General features: G+C 50.8%; 1 protein-coding gene across 1 annotated transcript in view; it reads left to right on the top strand.

Moving 5' to 3' along the window:
* The first annotated feature begins 437 nt into the window (after positions 1 to 437).
* The window catches only part of NKD1 (NKD inhibitor of WNT signaling pathway 1), a 92,651-nt gene continuing 68,755 nt past the window's right edge, over positions 438 to 24,333 (top strand). The window contains exons 1-3 of the mRNA XM_040253460.1: positions 438 to 598; positions 727 to 759; positions 1,420 to 1,553. Coding sequence (XP_040109394.1) covers positions 574 to 598; positions 727 to 759; positions 1,420 to 1,553 — 192 coding nt within the window. The 5' untranslated portion in view covers positions 438 to 573. The remainder of the gene's footprint in view (positions 599 to 726; positions 760 to 1,419; positions 1,554 to 24,333) is intronic.

The raw sequence follows: 24,333 nt of genomic DNA, 5'->3' as shown, positions 1-24,333 counted from the left end.
GTCCAGTCCGCTTCCAGGAAAAATCGAGCGCAGGGAACACGTAGCGCCGTGAGCAGCCTTGTGAGAGGAGCAGTTGTTCTACAGCGGGCAGGACCCAAGAAGGTGTCTGTCCCAATATTCCTACTGACCAGAGCTCCTCCGCCTCCCTCCACCACCCAACCCCACCTCTAGTCCCCAGTCCCGGGTCCCCAGCCCCCGGCCCGGGTCGAAGACCGAAGCCTGGAGGGGGGCGCTGTGTCCAGCCCTAAGCGCTTCTCCACGCCCCGCCCCCAGTCCGCCGGCCCCGCCCCCAGTCCGCCCCCTCGGAGGTCCGCCTCGCCTTTGATGCGCCGCGCCCGGCCAATGGGCGCGCGGGGAGGCGCGGGCCGCGGCGGCGGGCTGGGGGCTCGGCTCGCCCGGGCGTCAGTCCGGCCGCGGCAACAGCGGCAGGAGCGAGTCCCGGCGCCGCCTCGGGCTCTGCTCAGCTCCGGGGCCGCTCCGGGAGGAGGAGAGCGAGACAAGGCGCGGCGAGCCTTCAGGGCCCGCCGGCCGGGCGCATGGCTTAGGGACGCCCCCTCCAGCCGCGCCCCCAGCATGGGGAAACTTCACTCCAAGCCGGGTCAGTGTCCCCGCCCGCGCGCCGGCCCCCTGGCCCCCGCCGCCCTCGTCCCCGCGATTGCTAACTCTCTGCCTCTCCTTTCTTTCCGGCTCCCGCCGCCGCCGCCGCCGCGCGCGTTGTGCCTGCAGCCGCCGTGTGCAAGCGCAGGGAGAGCCCGGAAGGTAGGCGCGCGCGGGGCACGGACCAGGGGGGAGGGTGGGAGCTAGACGGGGAAGCACCGCGGACGGCAGCGGAATGGCCTAACCCGCGGATCTGATTACCAGGGCCGCCCCCACCCGTTACTCCAGCCACCAGTCCCACAAACCCTCTCCTTGGAGCACACTTTGTGTCCCCCTCTCTGCCCCCCCACCCCCACCCCCTCCCTGCTATCCAGTACTTTCTCTTCTGACCTTCAACCCCTCCCCTACGGTACCCCAATTCCGCGCTCACTGCCGCCCAGTCACCAAGAGCCTGCCTCCGCTCTTTTTGGTCGTCAGCCCCCACTCCGAGATCTTGGCTCCTGCGCCCCTTCTCCTGACCCTCAGGTCCCTCTTCCCCTCGCCCCGTGTCCGTCCCTCCTCTCCGTAGTCCTGGCCTCTGGCGCTCGCTCTCCTGATCCCCAGACGTGTCCCTCTTGGCTCACCTCGAGGTCCCTGCTCTCGGGGCTTCGCTTCGAGAACCCCCTTCTCCTGATTACCTGCGTCCCTCTCTCAGGATCGTGCGCAGCTCTTAGCACCCTCCTGGTCCCTGCTGCCTCTGCCTCGCCCACTCTTTCTCTCCTCTCTCGGGTAACTTTCAGCCTAGGGGCCAGACTCAGGGGCTTCATGTCGTCCCCGCCCCAGGTGACAGCTTCGCTGTGAGCGCCGCCTGGGCTCGGAAAGGCATCGAGGAGTGGATCGGGAGGCAGCGCTGCCCGGGTGGCAGCTCGGGACCCCGACAGCTGCGGGCGGCGGGCACCGTTGGCAGAGGAACTCGGGTACGAGCCCCACTTACCTCCCTTTCAGCCTCAGAGATGGGTCTCCATACACCCCCCAGCCAACTTTTAGCACCTCTTGGCACAGCTTATAAGCCCAGAAATCCCTTAGGTGCCCCTGCCCCACCACCATGACCCTGCACACCCCCTGCCTCGGGGAACCTTACTGGTGACACAGATGGAGGGGCCAGTTGGGGAGCAGAGGGCTGCCTGGGGGGAAATGTCCTAGGTGAGGTGGGCCAGTTGATGGGGAACTTGTCTGTGCTAGAGGGATTCGGGACTTGCTCTGATTTCTTTCTTGTTTCTGTGGCCAGCATTCAAAGGTGGATTTGGAGTTGCGCTAGGGAAGAGGGAAGGCTGTTGGGGGAGTCTGGGTGAAAGGCAGGACTATGCTGCCCTCCAAATGTGTTCCAAGTGTCTGTGGCATTCATCAGTGCCAACTGCCTTGGAGTCCCAGTAGAGCAGGCAGTGATCTGGGTGGGGGCAGAACTTGGGGGTTACTGAGATCTGGGAGACCCCTTGGCTTGGTGCACAAGGAGAGAGAGGGCCTCGTTGTGCTCTAGTCTGGCCCACCCCCAGCCTTCACCCAGTGAGTCCCTGTGGCTGGATTTGTTCCGAGGGGAGCAGTAGGTGTGACAGCAGAGTGAGTGAGTCCAGCCGCAGCTCCTGGCCTGGGATTGGTGTTCACAGATGTCCTATGGGCTCTGGAACTCTGCACAGGGCTTTCAGATGGTCTGCGTGGAACTCGAGCAAGCCAAGGATCAAAGGATGAATCAACTTTTTGATGTGACATTTAATTTTTTTTCTTAAACTTAGAGGGGAACAGACTGAGTTTCAGGTCTGGTTAGTCCTTTGGTCTTGTTCATAGGTTGGGGAGGGGCCAGTGGAGTTTTCAGATGTGTGTGTGTGTGTATATATGTCTGTGTGTTAGGGTGGTGGGACCTGGGCTGAGTGTAGTCAGTTGTAGGAGGTGACCCTGTGGATAGGTGACTCTTGTGCATGTAAGAAATAACCTCTGTATCTAGAGGAAGTTCCCATCTCCTCCTACACTGACACTGCTGAGCAGGGGGCCTTCTCCTCTCCATTTCTTTTCATCTGCTGGCTAGGTTAGAATTGAAGCTACTGTCCCCTAGGAAAGGCCAACGCTGGGTGGGGGGAGGGGGCTCTGCAGTTAGGGCCCTTTAAAAACAGAAGTACAAACTTCCCTTTCTTCCCCCCACCATTTCTAGTTTTTGATCTCCTTATTTCTTTAAAGCCCAATGAAAATGATCCGATTTAGCCATATGAACAAATGCATTTTGCAGCTCAAGACAGAGGCCAACTGAGTGGATTTCCATTAATCAAGTTTTGGGTTTTTTCAGCTTGTTTATTTTTACAAAGTATTCCTGCAGAATGACATTTATTTGCAGTCCTTTTTTTTTTCTTTCCTAAACTGCCAGGCAGCTTGCTCCATGCTTTAGGGGAAACTTGAAATACAGCAAGGGCTTACTTCAATTGACTTTTATCTTCAAAGCCATAACAAATGTTACCCGCATGTTTTTGGTGGGTCTCCTTGGCATCCAATCCTGGAGGATGGGAGGGAGAAGGAAGGAAGGAGAGGAAAACAAAAGTCTGTCGTTTTTAATTAAATAGTAGTGTTCCCAGCAAGAGGGATATGAGCCAGTAAAAGTTGCCATTGGGGAAAATGGGGGAGGGGGAAGAGGGGGCCCCAGCTTAAGTCTGTGGCTTTGGTGAAGTCACGGGAATTTTGTTGCCTGGTTTCTTCCCCCAGCTGAGGACAGCATGGGATGGGGCCTGCCCCCTGCTTTCCCAGCTCCCTCTCACAGAGAAATGCTGAGGGGTCATTAGTGTTTGTTCAAAGCACTTTTGAAGATGTGAGCCCGAGAGCCATCAGTGTGACATATGTTGGGTGGTGGAGGGTGGGCCCTGCCATCCAGGATATTCAGAAGAGAGAAACTCTGCCTCCTTGGGAGTCGTGCTTGGTGACTGGGACCCGGACGCCTGGTTCCCCCCCAACTGCTGGCCTCATTCCTGAGCCTGCAGAGGTGGAGTTGGCCGAGGGAGAAGCCAGGGTGAGCCCAAGGTGTGGGGCTGTCCTGTGGGTGCCTGCGAGGTGATTTCAAGTAGTACTTAGAGGAGTAGTTTTTATCTTAACAGTTACATTTTTTTTTTCTTTTTACCAGAAAAAATAAAATAGCTGGGACATCAAACCCTTGATTTCATGGATATTATTGCTTAGGATGAAGCTAAGTTGAAACAGATAGTCTGAAGTCAATTCTGAGAAAAATGTTAAGTACAACTGGTCAAAATTGTGAATGAGAAAGAATGCCCCCAGTTTAACTTTGAGATATTAAATGGGATGGCAGTAGGCAACCCTCGGTCTGTTTAGTTTCCATGAGTTCTAGGGGCACGGAAAGGGTGGCTCTAGGTTCTTCCATTATCTCATCAGGATGTAGGAGGGTGTGGGCTCCAAAGTGTGCTTCGTTCCAAGCGCTGGCAGAGCTTCACCCCCAGCCCCCCCCCCAGACCTGTCCCTGTCCTGGGAATGGCTTCTGTCTCTACTCCATCACCCAGCCTTTCACCAAGGCAGCTGGGGACACATTCCTGGCTCATCCAACCAGCAGTATTATTATTGCAAAGATAACTACTATTTATTAAGCACCCATGTGTGTCAAGCATTTTGCTTACATTATCTTAATCCTCCTCATAACCCTGTAAAATTGCCAGCCAGCTGGTGTGGACTCTGGTTTTCTCCCTTTCTGGAGTACTTACTAGTACTTTCCTGCACCAGAGCATCTGCCTGGAGGGGGTCGCACTTACTCATCCCTAAGAGATGGCACGCTGGCCAGCTGCCGAGTACTTTGGGGTGAGGCAGGCAGAAGCGTGAGGGGCCCCTGCTTGCCCTCTTCCTCCCTGAGGGGGTCTGAGTAGCTTAGTAAGTGTTTAAGGTGGGTCTTAGTTTCATGCAAGATCTTGGGATGTGAGAGGGTGACCTCATCGGCAATTAACCCATGCCTACCCTTCCAAAAAATAAATAAATAAATGAGGTCAGTCTCGGCCACAATAGCTTGTCACCTTGTATAAACCATTTTACCTTTGTCTACCTTAAGGAGCTCATCTGCCAAATGGGCGTAATAACCTGCTTATCCCTGGCAGAATTTTGGCAGGTAACTCTTCATAAAGTGTAGAACCTGGAGAAAGCCTGGCAGGTGCCTGAGGCCCTGGGAAGGTGGAGATGGGGGCCCAGATTATGAAACCAGAGGCTTCCTTCCCCCATACTTTATAGCCTCATTTGGAGGGACATAGGTTAAGACATCTGCCCTTTCAGTGGTACATGATGAGCTTCAAGGGAATATGAGCTCAGAGGAGAAAAATAAGGAGACATGCAAGCTGTATGAGTTCTATAGAAGGTGAATGATACGTGAACAATTTGTATGCCAGGCAACTGTGTGCTAGATAATTAGACACTGAAGTAAGCATAATAATCTCAGAGATAAAGGATGATATTAGAAGCATGAAGCAGCAACAGGCATTAACAAAAGAAAAGCAATTGGAAACGTTGGATCTGGAAGATATAATGGTTAAAATTAACAAGTTTAGTAGATGGATGGAGTAAATGGACACAGAGATATTGATAGGAGAACACTTGGGGAAGCAGAATCTGCATGTCTATGAACACTCCTGTAGCGTGCACATGCGTGTGCATATATGCACACTGACCTCCGGATTTAAGACCATCCCCTCCCCCAACCCCCAGTTTGGCCCTTTCATTCTTTTATGGCAAAGTCGCCTGAAGAAAACAGGCTGAGCACTTTGGTGCAGGCAAGCCTGCCTCTGGATCAAAGGTGGCTGCCAGGCGGTTTGGTAATTTGATTAGGGGCACCCTGTGCATTTTGATATTTGGGGGAGATTGGGAGGGCGCAGGCATGGTGGGAGCCTGCGGGGATGTATCGGGCTGGGTGATGAGATTGGAGGCCGGCCCAGCTGCTGCCTGAGTGCTGGATTCCAGGGGAATTACCCTTGAATGATACCAGTTGGCACAATTAAAAGGCCCCATGTCTTCACCATATGGAAAGTGTTAGGCCTCCTTACGTGGTTTCAAAGCTATGTGCCGGGAGGTGGACTTGACATTTGAGGTAGAGCATAAATTAAATATTTGGTGTTTCACAATTAAAAGATGATTTGCTTTGAGGCTAGAGGAGGCGTCTGGGCTTCCACTCACTGGTTTCTTTGAGTTCTCCACAGAGAGTGCCCTCTGCCTGTGGCACCCAGGCCAGCTTCATAGCTCCACCTGGCAGCTTTCTGCACCCGTGGGGGATGGGGAGGAGAGCAGGGGCAAGCTGGGGCTGGGCAGAATGCCAGCTTCTGGTTTCCAGTAGGTCTGGGTCCCTCAGAATGGTGGAAAGTGGGCAAGGTGTCATTCTGGATACATGAATGCGTCTCTGTGACGGGGTCTCTGGTAGAGGCTTCGAGGAGTGTCTTATCCTCCCTACAAACCTTTTTGTCCTTGAGAAGGACTCTGGTTCCCCGAGTCAGGCTGTTATGTGTGTGCTTTCCCTCAAACTCAGGAATAAACACTCTACATTCACACCTTGTGCAGACTGTCGTAAACTCAGCGGGAAGCTAAACCAGGAGACAACCGCAGTATGTCCCACAAACTTCTAGACTTGGGGAATGTTTAATCCCCTCGCCCTGTGGGAGTGTCAGAGTGAGGCGATAATGTGGGTGATGACTGGACAGAGCGTATTCCTCCTCATACCAGGAAGCTTGGGCACTGGGCTCAGGGGCCAGACTGTTCCTCTGAAGCCTTAAAGCAACAAGGCTGAGCGGTCAGCAAAGGAAGAATCACCTCCTGAGGAATCTATCTTCCTTGTGGCAGTCCCGGGGCGTGTGGTGGGCTCTCATGATAAATTTGCTCAGTGAATGAATGAAGAGTGAAGATGGATTAGGTCACCATCACTGCCTCTTCCTACTCCGGCCAGGTAAAGCTGGAAGCAGGAATAAATGACAGACTGTAATTAGGCCTTTTCTTCCAGTCTCTCAGCTGTTCATCCACTGTGATCAATAATGAATTGTTATTAATTATGAATTCCCTAGCCAAGACAGGCATTGAGGCTGCAGTGGCAGATCACAGAGAAGTGGTGCCTGTCCTCCTGTGGCTTCCAGTCTAATAAAGGAGATGAAGAATAAGCGTGTGCACAGGTGCATTGGCAGACACTGACACTCGTGAGACACTGGGCCAGTGAGGAAGGAAGTGTGCAAAGACGGGATGGGTTTGTGCAGCAGGAGCTGGGGGAGGCCTCAGCACATTAGTGTCCATGGTTGAGCTGAGCCCTCGAGAAGGGACTGTGGGCTCCAAGTGGCTGTGCATCCTGTGGGGTCTGAACCTCTCTGGTGCTTGCTCTTGCTACAAATTTTAGATTTTACAAATCCCCCCACAGTTTAGTGGTTCTTGGCACATGTGAGCTCCCTTTCCCTCTGGCCAGGTGGGTGGGGTGGAGCCGGCCTGGCAGCCAGCCTGCTGGTCCAGACACCAGCACGCTCTGTAGACCATGCAGTGTCATGCCCAGCGACTGGGGGGCATTGCCCCAGCTGTTTGGGTGAGGGGTGGCCTCTGCTGCCCTGTGTGGGAGGAAGGTCAGAAGCCCAGCTGTGGGTGGGATGTGGCGCCTGAGCCATGGGATTGGCAGAGGGAGGCATCCCAAGGGCCAAGGGGTGTAGTGACACGCCAGTCCCAGGGGAGCCTGTCCTACCGCAGAATTGCTGTGAGCCTGTGCTGGAGGGAAGAGGGTCTCCTGCCTCAGTTCACCAGATGTGTCTGAGGGAGAGGAGTGCATTGTGACCCTCTGGGCAAGCAAGGGGCAGGAGCCCGTAAGGAGATCTGTGGGCCCTGGGGAGTCAGGGACCCCGCAATCCTCCTTATGGGCTTCCTAGGTGGCCCTAGTGGTAAAGAACAACTGCCTGCCAAAGCAGGAGATATAAAAGACACAGTTTTGATCCTTGGGTCGGGAGGATCCCCTGGAGGAGGGCATGGCAACCCACTCCAGTATTCTTGCCTGGAGAATCAATCCCATGGACAGAGGAGCCTGGCGGGCTACAGTCCACGGGGTCACAGAGTCAGACACGACTGAAGCGACTTAGCACACACACATACACAATCCTCTTTGCTCGAGGGTTCTTGCAACCTCACTCACTGTGACTGAAGGTTCACAACTTTGGAATTTTTAGGTCACTTGTTGGATTCCAAAGCAGGCATTTCAGGCTGCCTCCCTGACTTCCCGCTCTCTTTTCTACTCACACATGTTCTTTTTGTGGCTCTTGTCTCTCACAGACATTCTTTTTCTTCCTCTCACTCTCTCTCCCCCTCCTTTCCCCTCGCTTCCCCCACTCCCCGAGGAAAGAAAAAATTCAGACTCTCACAAACAAAATATCTGCCATTCCATCCAAGGGAGAACTGAGGCAGGAGCCCAGAATATCCTGGAAGAAACGCCAGAGAGAGCTGAAGGCCTTGGTTGTTTAATCTGGAAGGCAGTCTTTGATGTCACCGTGCTCCGTTTATCCTGGGAAGCTGCCTGCTTCTTTATGGCTCACTTCAGACTCTGCACATGAAGAATGGCCGAGTTCGTTCAGGAGCTGGAGGAAAAGGCTGATCACTCCCCAAAGGGCAGGTTTGGTGATGCTGCCGCTCCTGCCAAGCCCAGGTGGGGTGGAGAACCTTTTCCAAACAAGCGTTTACAGAGACATAAGTAATTCTTTAATAACTGCCCAGGAAAGCAGAGGGGGCTGTTTATCCATGTGGTACTTGTCACAGGGCTTTTCCAGGGAGGCCTCAGGTCCCTCTGCTGAAGTCATCTTTCTCCCCAGCAAGGCAGCACGCAGGAGCTCTTACCAGGTGACTCTGCCCACCGGGGTGTGTCCTGGATGTGTGTTTGCTTTGAGGGCTCCAAGAATTGCGTTGGGCTTCACTTTCCTTACTTATTGAGCTGTGCGGGCTGTGGCCTATGTGTGGCTGACACCTTTCAGAGGAACCCAGGGTAATGGGTGGGCTTCACAGTGGTGTGTGGCATCAGCTGAAGCATCCTTCTCTTCTCTGGGCCTCGAATCTTCTAGCTGAGAAGTAGGATAAAATTTATTACATTTATTGCAATTTGGAAACTATGTATTGAATGCATTCTATTCAAGTCGTTTATGCATCTGTGCAACAGAAATTCAGTACTTACTTTATGCCAGGTATACATCTGCCCTGTCAGTAGGCATGGTCCTTGTTTTCATGGACCTTACATTCTAGTCGGAAAAGAAAAGGGTTTGTAAAAACAAATTACACAATCTAAGTCGTGATTTATGCCTCAAAGGAGAGGTTCTGGGTGCTTTGAGAACACTTAATGAGAATCAGACCTAATCTGGGTGGCTGTTCATTCCACAGATTTTTGAGTGTGGTTAGGATGTTGTGGAAATTATGAGGAATAGAACATACTTCCTGCCTCATAGAACTTAGAGTTTAGTGAAACTGAACTTTCATCTTTGCCTCTCATCCATTTTTCTTATCTTATTGCATTGGTTAGAATATCCTTGACTGATTCATAACTATTAAGTATGATGTTCATTGTTTAATTAATTAAGAAAGCTTTCTTTATCTCCTGACTTGCTAAGATTTTTTAAACCAGGAATAATTATTGAATTTTATCAAATGCTGTTGGAGTATTGATGGAGCTGATGATTCTTTGCTAATATAATGTTGATTTATATGAATGATTTACATTGTCAGATTTCCTAGAGTTTAAGTTTCTTTGCATTCCTAAACTAAATCCTTCTTTGCCGTGCTAGACTGCTGCTTTAAAATATTATTATATTTGATTTGCTAGGCTTCCCAGGTGGTGCTAGTGGTAAAGAACCCGCCTGCCAATGCAGGAGACATAAGAGATGTGGGTTTGATCCCTGGGTCAGGAAGATCCCCTGGAGGAGGGCATGGCAACCCACTCCAGTATTCCTGCCTGGAGAATCTCATGGACAGAGGAGCCTGGCAGTCCAGAGGGTCACAAGGAGTCGGACACAACTGAAGCAACTTAGCACATATTTGATTTGCTAATACTTTACTTTGCATTAATATTCATGTTTGATTGGCTCATGTTTGAAAAGTTATCTCCTGAATAATGACAGTATTTAGGGAATGTTAGAGAATGTTCTGGGCATTCTCTGAAAGTCTGAAAGACTTTCTTTAGACACTCGGAAAGTCTAGAGCAGAGAGTGCGAACTGGCCCAGGGTCACAGGTGGTCTCAGAGGAGCTGTGATTTAAGCCCAGAGTTGCATAGGGAGTGGGGTAGTGCTGAGCGAGGCAAGGGGAGAGAACACGTAACGGCCACATGAGGGTCTCCTGGGCTGACCCACCACATGTGAGAAAGCCCTATAGTGAAGAGGGCAGTTTGTTTGAGATACTGATCGAAGTTCAGTTGGCTGAAGAGGGGTCACGGCCTGGGCCTGGGGGCCTTCTCAGCCATGCCATGGAGCTTGGTCTTTGTCTAGAGGAGAGACAAGTGTGTGAGGGGCCCTGTGTGAGGGGCCAGCAGGACAGAGGTAAGCCCTTTGATCTAGGGGAAGAAGGAATGTGGGGAAGGATGGGCTCTCCCTTGTAAAAATACTTCAGAGGATAAAGAGGAATCAAGTGACTAATTCTACGGGCTGAGGGAGAGATTCTGGAAGGTCTGCCTCGATCCAGGCACAGCGCTTAGTTCTCAAGGGCCACTCAGGGGACTCTTGAGGGGCCCACAGGTAGGTGAAGGACTGGGAGAAGTAGAATAGAACACCAGGTGGTGTCAGGGGGTGGTTACAGAGTGAGGACTCTGCGGCCCAGTGTCCTGGGTTCAGATCCTGCTGTGCTGTTTTCCGCCTGTGGGAGCTTGGGCACAGTGTCGAACCTCTGTCAGAGATCTAGCGGGAAACAGAGCCACCCTGGAAAGTCTAAGTGAAATTAGCTTCCAGAGGTATGGGCAGCATTCAGGGAGCCTTCATGGGGTCTTGAGGTACCCAGTGTCTGGTGGGTCCCTGGCAATAGGAGGAAGCTGTTACCACCCCGCAAGGGCAGAAAGGGCCAGGGAGGATGTGTTGGATATTTTGGATTGGATCCTTGTAGGAATCACAGCTGAGGATGGGTGGAGGCCAGGCAGAAGCTATAAAGATGGAGGATTAACTGCAGTCAGAGATATGGTACAGACGTAGTGAGGAGGTGCAGGAGAGACACACCACCCCCATCTCCTGGCATCCTCCAGTTTCTTGCCGGGCCCTCCCATTGGCAGCTGAATTCAGAAGCCAGAGACTGGGAAGCCCTGGTGAGTGGGTCCACAAGGTTATCTTCCTAAGGGCACAGAGCAACAGAGGACGGGGGGGGGTGAGGGGTGGGGGTGGGGGATGGGGAGGGCGGGTAATGGATGAGGGTGGGGATGAAATAGACTAAGCAAGTCTGTGCTTGTATTTCCTCATCTGTAGAGTGAGGATGATAATAGTGTCTACTTCACAGGGCAGCTGTGAGGACTCAAACTGTAAAATGGTTGTAATATGGGATGGATCGTAACTGTGTAAGTTCGCTCTCACTGCTACAAAACCAGGAAGAGACACAGGGTTATAGAGATTGGAGGAGGTGTTTTTGGAAGACACGGCATGTCAGTACAGCTCTAAGGATGGTAAGGCTGAGACCAGGGGTCAGAATCTAAAGGACCTGCAGGGACCAGAGAAGTCATATTCACCAACGCATCAGGCTGGCTGGGAGACACCTGGGAGATGGGGAGGGCTCGGACGCCCTGGGGAGTACATGTGCCGTGTCCAGGCAGCAGCGCCCCTCAGCCCCCGCCAGCTGTTGTCATGTGGGAATGTGGCCTGGTGTTGCCACATCTTTTGATCATTAAGAGAATCCAGCCGTCTGGATTTTTATGTGAAATTTTTCTAATTTAAAAAATTATCGTCAACTACATAAAAATTTTCAAAAACACTCTTTTGGGTGGACCCAGACAGCTGGATATGGCCTGGCTTGTGACTGTTGATTTAAACCTACAAGATTTTGGTGGGGTATGACTGTGTGAGGGATAATAGCACATACAAGTGGGTATTAAAGTGCCTTATACTGTACATGCATTCTTTACATGTATTATTCCCCTGTGTACAGCTGAGAAGACAGGCTCAGCAAGTTAAACTCCTGAGCCCAGCCAGGGAGGGTGGATTCAGGCTGCCTCCAAGGTGGAGGGTACAGCCCAAGCCAAGGCTGGGAGCTGGGGAGTCATGGATAGTATGTTTCAGTTGGTAGAGAGAAGGATGGGAGGGCAGGTGGGGTAAGTACAGTGTAGATGTGGTTTGTGCCCCCTTTTATACCAACGCCCAGAGTGTGCCCATAGTAGGTGTCAGGAGTATGTTTAGAGCTTTGAGAATCAGACTTCCCAACTGTCCCAGCCGGGTGGCCCTGGGTTACCTGATGGCTTACTGCAGATCCTTAGCCTTCACATCTGTGGACTGGGCGGTCATAATTTCCTACCTTGTGGAGTCGTTCAGAGAGTGAAATGCATTCACTCTGGTAAATCAGGGAGAACAAAGCAGATGTCGCCCCTCCTCTTGCAGCTGTGTCTTGTGGTGAGTGGCTGCTCACCCAAATGTGCACTGCATGTGATGAAGGGAAAGACCAGGGCGTGGTAAGAGAGAATGAGGAGGGGTTCTCCTTTGGTTTAGGGAACTACGTTGTTGAGTCCCAAAAGGGTAAATAGCCAGGTGATGAAAGGTTTGGTAAAAACAGCTCAGACAAAGGCTTTGGGAAGTGCAAAGGCCACAAGGCGTGATTGCTGAGTAGAGTCTTTAACCCACTTCTGGTGTCCGGCTTAGGACAGCCCAGTCCCTGAGATGTTCAAGTAGAAATGAAAGGTCCAGCACAGGGTAGCACTTGGGGGTTGCGGGGGGGTGGGGGATACTATGTGTTGCAAATTGTTTTGAGCCCTTGTCTTCCTGCTGCAAATCTTCCACAGTTTTATTTATTTTTTATTCACGTCTGATCCCTCCAGATTCTCTTCCTTCTGGCTGAGTGCGAGATGGGGGAGAACCTTGGGTCCCACGAAAGCCTGGAGCTGATTGGCTGGTCTGCCATGTGCTGCCCAAGCCCCCAGCCTTGAGCTTGAGGACAGAGCTGGGGCCCTGGAGAGGGTGGCGCAGAGCCTAAATGGTGCCTGTCAGCAGGATGGGCCTGGCCACCCTCAGGCCACAACTGAGGCTGGGGAAGACCCGAGCCTCCCACATGTGTCTCTTACTCCAGTGGCCTGCGCAGGCTGGGGGTGGGAGGGCTCTCACGCAGGCTTTGACTCATGGCAGCTCCACCTGAGTAGGCTTGAGGGTGCTACTTTGGGGTACCTTGTTACAGGGCAGCTTTTGACCCTGACCTTGTTTTAGCCTTCTTTCCCCCAGGGATCTAGATAGATTTCAAAAGCAAAATGATGATGTCAGAGAACTACTACAAACCAGGAGGAAGTGCCTTCTAAGTGGGTGCTGGGAGCACTTTTCTTGCTCCCCTGTCCTGGAGATCTGAAGGAACCCACTGCCCCAGCCAGTCTTGGGTACAGGCCTCCTTACTTGGGGTTCTGTGGCTGCAGCTTCAGTGTGGTTGTTAAGTGCCTGCTGCATGCTGAGCCCTGTGCTGAGCCATGGGTGCAGCATTGAGCATCTGTATGATGCCAGGCCCTGGGCCAAGAGCTGTCACTACTACTCCGTTCTCCCAGCCCCACTATGAGGCAGGTACTACCATTATCCCATTTTACTGCTGGGGAAACAGATTTTAAGGAAATCTGCCTTCTTGCCCAAAGTCACTTGACTTGGAAGTGAAATCTTGCTCTAGCAAGATTCGAATTCAGAGCAGTCTGATTTTAGAGCTGTCTTAACTCATTATAGGTGAGTTTTTTTTTTTCTTAAACTGTGTCTTATAAGCCCATTCATGGCTCTTGAAATCTATGTAGTGACCAGTATTAAAAAAAATGAAATAGACAAAAACAAAAATAAGAGAGAACATCCTGTGTAGTAATAGTAAATGTTGCTTTGTGTTACTTTCTGTTTAGTTCCTAGTCATAGACAGGCATGTCTATAGATGGTAAATAGATATGGATATACAGACATGGATGTCCATACCAATAAATAGATACATAGATCTAGATATGTCTATAAAAAGAAAGAAAGTAAAGTCATTCAGTCCTGTCTGACTCTTTGTGACCCCATGGACCAGGCTCCTCTGTCCATGGAATTTTACAGGCAAGAGTAGTGGAGTGGGTTGCCATTTCCTTCTCCAGGGAATCTTCCCAACCCAGGGATTGAACCTGGGTCTCCCACATTGCAGGCAGATGCTTTACCAACTGAGCCACCAGGGAAGCCCAGATGTGTCTATATCTAAATGCATATCTATACCCAAACCCATATATATGGAGGCCCATTATAAAGCATAATTCTTATTGTGGGTCACTATAAGTGTTAGAAAACACTGGTGTTTGGTCACTGGTCTAGACTCTGAGTTTGAATGCCTGGTTTCAGGACCTAGCCCTGCTTCTCACTGGCTGTGTGACTTTGAGCAAGTTCCCTAACCTCTCTGAGCCTAATTTCTCTTTCTTGACATCAGGGCTTTTTGGTGTGTTGACAGTTTGGTCAGAACAGATTTCCCAGGATTTCCATGGTTGCTGTCTTGTACACCCACTCCCTTTGCTTAGGGCATGAAGAGGGCCCTTGGGGGGTCCCATGTCCTCTGACCTTAGAAACCAGCCTCTGAGCATGACAAGCAGCAGCTGCATCCTGCAAACTCAATCCTTCTGGACAGAACACTGTTTGGGGAATCCTGAGCCCAGCTTAGCCATTAGGTGTCTGCTGTGACCTCTCCTGGCCTTTACTTCCTCCTCTCAGAATGTAGTAAAGAAAAGACGGATGTCTAGGTTACGTTTTGTTGTGTAACAAATTAGTCCAAAACTTAGTGACTTAATCATTTTGTGATCTGCTTAAGATTATGCAGTTTGAGCAGGGCTTGGCAGGGACACCTAATCTCCAGCTCCCTGTGGCCTAGTTGGGTTGGCTCCAACAGCGAGGGGCCAGCTGCCACAGGTCCACTTGGCTCATGTCTGGGGCTTCGGTTCTCTTTCAGGTGGCCTCACTGCAGGGTTGGCTTGGGCTTCCTCATAGTATGGCAGTCTCGGGGCAGTCAGACTTCTCATATGATGGCCAAGTTCCTGCAAGTGCAAAAGCGGAAACTGCCAGGCCTTTCAAGGATTTAGACCTAGAATTGGCAGTGTCACACTCTCTTTGTTGAAGCTAGTCCCAGGTTCAGCCCAGGTTCAGGGAAAGGGACTACACAGGGACATAAGTACTGGGAGATGCGATGGAATGAAAGAAAAGTACAAGTGAAAGTGTAGTCACTCACTCGTGTCCGACTCTTTGCAACCCCATGGACTGTAGCCCACTGGGCTCCCCCGTCCATGGGATTCTCCAGGCAAGAATACTGCAGTGGGTTGCCATTTCCTTCTACAGTGGAATCTCCCTGACCCAAGGATCCTACCCAGGTCTCCAGCATTGCAGGAAGATTCTTTACCATCTGAGCCACCAGAGAAGCTCCAGCTGGGATAGATTGGGGGCCATCAGAGTATTTTACCGGGAGGGAGGATGTGGTCTCCTGGAGAGAAACTGCTGACAGCCTGAGTAAGAAAAGGTGTCCATTGGACTTTGGGTCCTGGTGGTCCCAGCCGGTTTGGCAGGAGCTGTCTTGGTGGAATGATAGCGCAGGTGAGACTGGCATGGGTCCTGAAGGGACTGAGGAACACTTGCACGGGAGCAGAAGCACGTACATGTGTGAACATCCATGGCTACATTATTTGAAAGAAGGAACACTTATAGTAACTCAAATATCCATCACCAGAAGATAGGCCAGTAGACAGTGGTGTAGCCCTTCCATTTCAGGATCTCTCTGCAACTGGTAAAATCAGGTTGAATGAGGGCTACATGCTGATAGGAAGGAGGCCCTGAGATGCTGTTGAATGAGCAAAGCGAGAACAAAACATCAGAATAAAGTGGCCCTGATTTTTGCAGTATACAAACGTCTGTTCAGGCCTGTGTCTCTATATATTTGCTGATGTACATGGAAAGAACTGGAATAATACACTGTCAAACTCTGTTTCCCCGAGGCGTGCAGTGGTGGGAGATGGTGAGGAGAGAAGGAATTCAATTTTCACATTATACATTTTTACATTGTTGACTTTTTTCCCCCAGTGAGGAAGTACCACTTTGTATTTTTCAAAGAGCCAATACATTTAGGAGAAATGAGAAAATAGCACACGTAGACAGCTCTGGGGATACGCTTTTCTGGAAGAGATGGAGAGAGATGCCAGTAGCTGGAAGGGGATGTGGGGCTGGGATGGACTCAGGGTAGTGCCTTTAGGGGTCCCTCCCCGACCAAGCCCTCTATTTCTTTTCTGGCAAAGCCAGAGTCCTGCCCTCCCCCCGCCCCCCGCCCCCCGCCAAGCCAGAGTCTTCAAAATTCACAAGGGCAGAAGCTTCATGGGGGTTTGTGGCTAAGTAGGTGTGACCTTTCTCTGTGTGGATGAGTCAGGACCCTTTGAATTTTAAGCCTATCTTAGCTGTTTCCTACAGAGGCATCTTATTGACCTCTGCAATGGGGAGGTCGGGAGGGTGAATTGAATTCGCTCAATTGTGTCTGACTCTTTGTGACCCCATGGACTGTGGCCCATCCAAGTCCTCTGTCCATGGGATTCTCCAGGCAAGAGTACTGGAATGGGTTGCTATGCCCTCCTCCAGGGGATCTTCCTGATCCAGGGATCAAACCCAGTTCTCTCACGTTGCAGGCAGATTCTTTACCATCTGAGCCACTAGGGAAATCCAAATTCAGGAAAGCTGGGTCCTAGAGCTCCATCCAGCTGTCCCAGGGTGGCAGCTTCTGCTCTCAGCTCTGGTTTCTTTTGGGTCAGCTTCTTTCTTGGGCTGACTCTCCCTCAGGTGGTGGAAATTTGGCTCCTAGCAGTCTGGGCTTCCATCTCCAACTAGAAGATAGTTTCGACCAAAGTTTAGGCTGGGATCCTGTAGTTGTGACTTGATCCCATGGCCATCCCAGAACCAAACCCTCTGCTTCTGCCAGTTCTGGGTCACATGGCCACCCTGGAGTGGGGGCTGGGATCAGAGCCCCCTCCCCACAAACCTCAAGGTCTGGGATGGTGGGGGTGGGTGGTTCCCTAAAGGAAAACCACCTATGAGAAGAAGACTGCAGAATGCACAGTGGGTGGACGGAACCAACATCTGTGCTTCATGTAAAACGCACTGACCGCAGCTCCACTCAGCAGCTGGCAGGCGTGGGTGGGGATGAGGCAGCCTGACAATTAGCTAGCTATCTGGGGAGGACCATTGCTTGCCATTGGCTCTTGGAAGAGCATAAGTGGTTTGCCATGCAAATCTAGAAGGGGGGCTCCTCCATGCAGCCCCCATGAGTCATAGCTTTCCTTTCAAGCTCCTAGCCTCTCTGTGATGAGCATGGTTCAGTTCAGTTCAGTTCAGTTGCTCAGTCATGTCCGACTCTTTGCAACCCCATGAATCACAGCACGCCAGGCCTCCCTGTCCATCACCAACTCCTGGAGTTCACCCAAACCCACGTCCATCGAGTCAGTGATGCCATCCAGCCATCTCATCCTCTGTCGTCCCCTTCTCCTCCTGCCCCCAATCCCTCCCAGCAGCAGAGTCTTTTCCAATGAGTCAACTCTTCACATGAGGTGGCCAAAATACTGGAGTTTCAGCTTTAGCATCATTCCTTCCAAAGAACATCGAGGACTGAACTCCTTTAGAATGGACTGGTTGGATCTCCTTGCAGTCCAAAGGACTCTCAAGAGTCTTCTCCAACACCACAGTTCAAAAGCATCAATTCTTCGGCGCTCAGCTTTCATCACAGTCCAACTCTCACATCCATACACGACATAATTAGGTGATCCTTAACCCTCAGGGGATAGGTAATAAGACGCTTCTGGGAATCTGCTATATCAGATGGTGTCTTTCTCCTTAAATAAGTGCTCTTACACCTTGACCCCTAATTTCAGGGCACCTGTAGCCCCCAGGTTAAGAACTGCTGCCTGAGTTTGTATGAATGTTTTAAAAACCTCATCATTTAACTTTTTTTTTTTTCTTATATGGATCTTCTCTACTCCAGGGGGGCACACAGCTTTGGACCTGGACTTCTGATCTGGGTTTGTACTGAACTGTATTCACTTTGGGTTTTAATTTCCTTACCTGTAAAATGAAGGGAAAAAGCATTCATCTCTTGGAGTCATTTCAAGGATTAAACGAAATAATGCGTGTTGTGATTTAAGGTTTAGCATGCAGTCAGCACTCAGTAAACATACTCAATAGTCCGATAAGACCTCTCTGGAGCTGCTGATTCCCAGTGAACCCAAGCCATCTCTCTGGGACCCAAGGCAGCATCTGGAAGGGGCTTGGTTGCTATTTGATGGATGAAGAGGTTCAGAGAGAACATCTTTGTTCACTCAAGAGTTCCCTGGAGTGATTCTTTTCCATTTCCAGATGGGCAGACTAAGGCCAAGGAGATTTCAATGACTTATCCAGCCATCTTGGGGTGAGTTTGAGTTAGCTGTGAGCGGTTTTCCATTCTGATCTTAGGACACCTCTCACTTATTTTATAAACTGTGCCTCCTGCGTGGCCATGGTCAGGCCATGGACAGGTGACAGCTCACCTGTGCATGATGTCTGCTTGGTGGAGGTCCCTAATCTCAGCAGAGTCCTCTCTGGCCCCTGAGCCCCAGCCAGTGGTTCTGTTGCCCACCTGGCTGGACACTAGGTCGCAGGTGGTGGGTATTGTTCTGTAGAAATGCAAACTGGTGCTTTGCTTTGAGAGTATTAAGACACAAAACCCCTGTGGTTAACAGCAAATTAATCACAGGGTTAAGGAGGAAATTTCTGGGGAGACATGACTTCATGAGCTTGTCATAAAGTCTGTCCCTGCCATGTTTCACTCTCCAAGGTTTTTGACTTTCAGAAAAGGAACTGCAGATAGAGTTACCAAGTTTTACAGAAATATTTTTACTGGGCAGAAGATTGCTTTATGGTGAGAGCCAGTTATTTCAGGAGACAAGCAAAGAGCCCTTTATTCTCACGTTCTGTGGGAGGAAAATATTATGCTAGGAAGCCCGCTTCTTGGATGGGCTGTTTGAGAGGCTGGGCTGCATTTCTGGAGCTGGGAGTAGGTGATATGAGATGACACAGGAGCCTAGGGGGTAAGGGGCTCCTGGGCATGCACCCACCTTCTCTTAACCCTCCCTGGGGATTTGGGACTTGTTAGGTGGGCAGAAGGGAGCCTAAGCTGTAAAGGAGGGAAGCGGGGTAGCAGAGAAAGGAAGAAACAGGGTTGCACGCCAGTGTGGGAAGGCCCCCAGCTGGAGAGCAAGCCTGGGGTCAGCTGGCTCTCCCATTTACAGGCTCTGTGACTCTGGGTCTTCGCCCCTCTGAGCTTCCATTTCCATTTGTAAGTTGAGGATAGCAGAGTTGGGGATAACAGAGTTATCCACCTCATGGGCATGTGTGAGTATTAAATGAGATCATCTCTGTCAAGTACTTACTTGTTTGCTCAATCCGTGACGTCCAGTGGTGATTGTCAGAGGCAGGGAGATGGGCCTTCCTTACTCATATTGCAAAACCAACTTATCCTGGAGCTTCCTTTGCCTTGGAGTGCAGTGGGCATATTTCCTGAGTCCCGAATGAGACTCCTGGTTGGATTCCATGGTGGAGGATTGGAAATCTGGGTCACGCCAGCAAATTGGAGATTTATGAGCTTCATTTCTTGAACCCTAGTCTGTACCTCAGCTCACGGAAGGGACTGTTCTTTCCTGGAAATTAGGGAAAAACAGCATCGGCTTGATTGTACTTAAGGAGGATGAGTTTGACCTTTGCGGATTAAGACTTCATTCCCCCCTCCCCCAACGATGGGGAAGAAGGATGCCTGCCAAGAGTTCTGTTTGTGTCTGGAGCAGCCGTGTGCCTGATAAGGAGACGGCATCCCTGCCTTCTTCTTGCTTCTGAGCATAATCCCTTTTAAGTTGTGCAGTTGGAGAAGGTTGATTTATTTCGTTCTCTTCCTCACCTCCCTGTCGTTATTTAGAATGTGAGGGAGAGTTTATCTTGCTCTCCAGGAGATCTATCGTTTCAGCTTTGGAATGGTACCCAAGTTTACAGAATGGAGTCTGGTGCCCAGAGCCTTCTGGTAAATATTTTGGGAAGGTGGATTCCTCTGGCATTATGGCCCGCAGGTTGGGCAACGGGTGCTTTACTTGATAATGGAGCTTCGACTCTCCTCATACAGTGCCCCGCACATGGGCTACTTGCTAAGGCACCTAGTGCCTGGATACGCTGTCTGCCTCTTCAGAGTCTCCTTGACTGTGTCTTCTGCCAGAAATCCATGCATTGCTTGTTCATTCCTTGCAAATGCCCCTTCTTCATCCTCAGAAGCCTGGCTTCCTCCTTCTCATGCAGCCTCCAACACACATTTATAAACCCCCCAAAACCTTCCCTCCGGCCTGCCCTTCTTGTTCCTAAAAGCCTTTGCATGCTTTCCGGTGCCTGCTGTGCTCTGCTCTGGGTTGGCGAGGTCAGATAGGGGGGCCCTGGACAAGATCTGCATTTTCTGTGTCAGTTTCCTCATCAGTAGAATGGGATGATACTGTCGAACCCCTCCTCCTCCCAGGCTGAATGGGAGGGTGGAAAGATAATGGGTGCGAAGTCTCAGGGCCTGGAGGGCAGTAGGGTTTGGTAACGTTTCATACCCAGCCCCCTCAACTGCTCGACAGTTCTCAGTCTTCGTATCTCCTTGAGAACATATTAGCATGTTGTCTTGTCCATAGGAGGCCTCAGAACACGAAAGTGGGACCTGCTGGTTAGGAATGGTGGTGACTCTCCAAAGGGTTCTTTGATTGAAAAAAAGTCTCTCAGAACATTATGTTCAAGGCTTCTGGGAAGGTAGACGATATTACTTTAGCAGAGTGGTTACAGCAGGGGGGACACCATCCACTCTGTGGCCACTAGCCTTACACGGCTGTTGAGGACTTGAAATAGGGCTGGGCTGGGTTGGAAACATCCAGCAGATTTCAAAGTCTTCATGAGAAAGCAGAATGTAAATTTTTCCTTAATAATTTTTACATTGATAACAAATAATATTTTGAAATGGCAAGATTTTTGAGATTTTGGCTTAAATAACATGATTAAAATTAATTTTACCCATCTCTCTCTCTCTCTTTTTTTAATGTGGCTACTAGAAAAGTTAAAGTTACACGTATGGCTTGCATTCTGTTCCTACTGGGTAGCCCTAGTATAGATTCCAGACCATTCTTAATGTGATGACATTGCCCTCATATACACACATACATATGGATACATACATTCAGAGAGACAGAAAGTATACCTGTGGTATACCTAAATTTCATGTGGAAGTGATTAGGAAAAAAAGTGCAACTAGGCTAAGTATGGGGTTGTTGTTGTTCAGTTGCTCAGTCATGTCTAAATCTTTGCGACCCCAAGGACTGCAGCACACCAGGCTTCCCTGTCCTTCACTGTCTCCCAGAGTTTGCTCAAACTCATGTCCATTAAATCGGTGATGTCATCCAACCATCTCATCCTCTGTCGTCCCCTTCTCCTCCTGCCTTCAATCTTTCCCAGCATCAGGGTCTTTTCCAATGAGTCAGCTCTTCCCATCAGGTGGCCAAAGTATTGGAGCTTCAGCTTTAGCATCAGTCCTTCCAATGAATATTCAGGGTTGATTTCCCTTCATATTGACTGGTTTGATGGGTAGGGACAGATAATAAAGAATAAGAAGTGCTCCAGAGAGCCAGACCTGATACAGATGCTGACTTTGCCACTTATTAGCTGTGTGACCTGGAGTAAGTTCCTTAACCTCCCTGTGCCTCTGTTTCCTCACTGGTAAAATGGGAGGAAAAATGGTACGTATACCACAGAGCTGTTGTGCAGGTTGAGGACTTGAAACTCTTAGCTCGGGACCTGACGCACACAGCAGTTCATGCGGCAGTTAGCACCATTGTTCACTTGATATGTAATAAGTGAGGCTTCTGGACGCAGAATGCAGTCGGACATCCACTTCCAGAATTTACAGGGTGACCATGATGTCTGTTAGCCTTGGTTTTTCCATCTGGAAAATGTGTTGCTGGGGGCACTGTAATATCTGTGCAGCCCTTCGTGCTGAGCAAGGAACATGGCTAGGGGTACGCCCCCACCAGGCACAGAGGGGCTTGACACCAAGGGCTGGGCACCGGTGGTCTTCCCCAGCTGCCTGGAAGACCCTCCTGGCTGTGTGGGCGTGCAGCTGTCAGGGCTGGCCAGGGCTGCGCTGGGCAGCTCTTCCCTGGGGCTGCCTTCAAAAGGAAAGCCGTGAGGAAGGTGGAGGGGGAAGGAGGGGCTGCCCATTAACTGCCTGCCACAGACAATTGGATTAAAGGTCCCTTTCAAGGCCTTGGAAATTGTCAGTGACATGGGCCCTGGCTTGGGGACTTGCAGACGGCAGCCTTCCAATAACTAAAGCAAATTCCCTCTTCTGAGATCATGATGTGAGAGACACAGATGCTGAGGCTCTGCCTTCTGTGGGAGGAGGTGATGGAGAGAGGCCCGTCAGCAGAGCAGCTAAGATGAGGATGACCAGCTGGCTGCACAGCTGGGTAGACCCAGGGTGTGTGTACATGGCATCCTGCGGGGGTTGTATGGAGGGCTTGGGAGTTTCAGGGCGACTGGAGACCTGGGTACCACTGCTTGGTGCTATCTCTCCACGTTGCTCAAGCATCCAAACATAAACTGTCTGAAAACTACCCTCTTCATCTTCCTAGGGAACTGCAAGGTCTCCAGGCCTCCCTGGCCCGGTGACTGGCCCTCTGTTCACCTGTTGTTGTTCAGGTCAGAACCTGGAGGTCGTTCCCAACTCTTCCCTCCCTAAACTGAACAGCCAACAGATGGACAACTTTTGTCAACTCTTCTCACTGTCCCATCTTGGTTTAAGCCATCATCATATCACTCCCAGAGGATTCCACCAGTCTCTGATTTTATCTTCTGTGGTTCAGCCAGGCTGATCTTACAGAACACAGTGAGGTTTTACAGAATCCCGCTCCGGTATAAATCCCCTGCCGTGACTTCCCAGGCCCTTGAGTGGAATGTTGAAATCCTTCCTATACTCTGTAACACTCCCTATGATTTGCCCACTTCCCTCCGGAGGAGCCTGGTGGGCTGCGGTCCATGGGGTTGCTACGAGTCAGACACAACTGAGCTACTTCACTTTCACTTTTCACTTTCATGCATTGGAGAAGGAAATGGCAACCCACTCCAGTGTTCTTGCCTGGAGAATCCCAGGGACGGAGGAGCCTGGGCTGCCGTCTGTGGGGTCACACAGAGTTGGACACGACTGAAGTGACTTAGCAGCAGCAGCAGCACCTCTCATCTCCTACTGCCTTCCCTTGAGCTCCCTCTGTCCCCGCGACTGTGGTCCTTTTTGGAACTCATCCATCATGCTTCTACCTCAGGGCCTTTGCACAGGCTGGTCCCACTACTTGGGGTGCTCTTCTCCACACTCTTAGCCTGGTTTTCCTCTACCCACCTTTCAAGATGCCACTTCCACATCACGGCCTCAGAGCAGCCTTCTCTGAGGCCCCACTTAGGACCAGCTCCTTTGTCACTGCTGTTCCTTATGGGAGGGGTCCCCAGCCCCTAGGCTGTGGACTAGTACTGGTCCTTGGCACCTCCTGGGCCACACAGCAGGAAGTGAGTGGTGGCCTGGCGAGTGAGCCAAGTTGCATCTGCCACTCCCCATCACTCCCTATCACTTGCATTACCACCTAAACCATCTCCCCTACACTCGACCCCCTGTCATCTGTGGAAAAATCATCTTCCACAAAACTGGTCCCTGGTGCCAAGAAATGTTGGGGTCTGCTGCCTTATAGCACCCTACTTCTTCCACTTCCTTGGGGTGCTCATCACCACTGGTCATTGAGTTACTGCTCACCTCCTATAGGACCATCAGCTCTCCTGTCAGGGGACAGTTTTTATTATTAACCCCCAGAGCTCCATGCCTAGCATGGTGCCTGGCACATAGAAGGTATCCATCCATCAATACCTGCAGAAAGAAATTGCTTTGCTTATGCCTTGCCCGCGTTCCTTCCCTTCTCCGGGCTTCAGCTATCCTGTCCATAAATAGGGTTGGGGAGGTTGCACTCAGTTACTACTAAGTTGCTTCAATCTTGAACTTTTTTTTTTTTTTGGAATTAACGAGTGCTTTTTCTTCCACCCCACATGTTATTTGGGAAAGGCTGGAGGTTGGGTGTTCCAAGGTCATGTGCTCCACCCTCTTCTTAGTGTGCTAGCTGAGCAGGGACTCAGAGCATCCACTGGGGGACCATGGGAAACAAAACAAGGAGCCCATCCCTAAAAGTGGGTGCTCAGTTTCTCTTAACAAGCTTAGCAGCAGCGTGGCATCAGGGCTTGAGTGTGCCTCTGGGTCAGGCGGCGCTGGATCCAAAACCAGTCTCTGCTGAGCCCAGAGAATGTGGAGGATGGAAGGGGTGCTGCTGTGCCGGTCAGAAGAGAGAAGGAGAGTGGACTCTGGAACCGGATGAATTTGGATCTGGAGTCAGGAGCCTGGTGGGCTACAGTCCATAGGGTCACAAAGAATCAGATATGACTGAGCTAATGAACACACACACACACACACACACACACACACACACACACACACACACA

Source organism: Oryx dammah, unplaced genomic scaffold, assembly GCF_014754425.2.
Source record: "Oryx dammah isolate SB20612 unplaced genomic scaffold, SCBI_Odam_1.1 HiC_scaffold_13, whole genome shotgun sequence".
Lineage (NCBI taxonomy): Eukaryota > Metazoa > Chordata > Mammalia > Artiodactyla > Bovidae > Oryx > Oryx dammah.
This window is presented reverse-complemented; position numbering and strand designations above follow the sequence as displayed.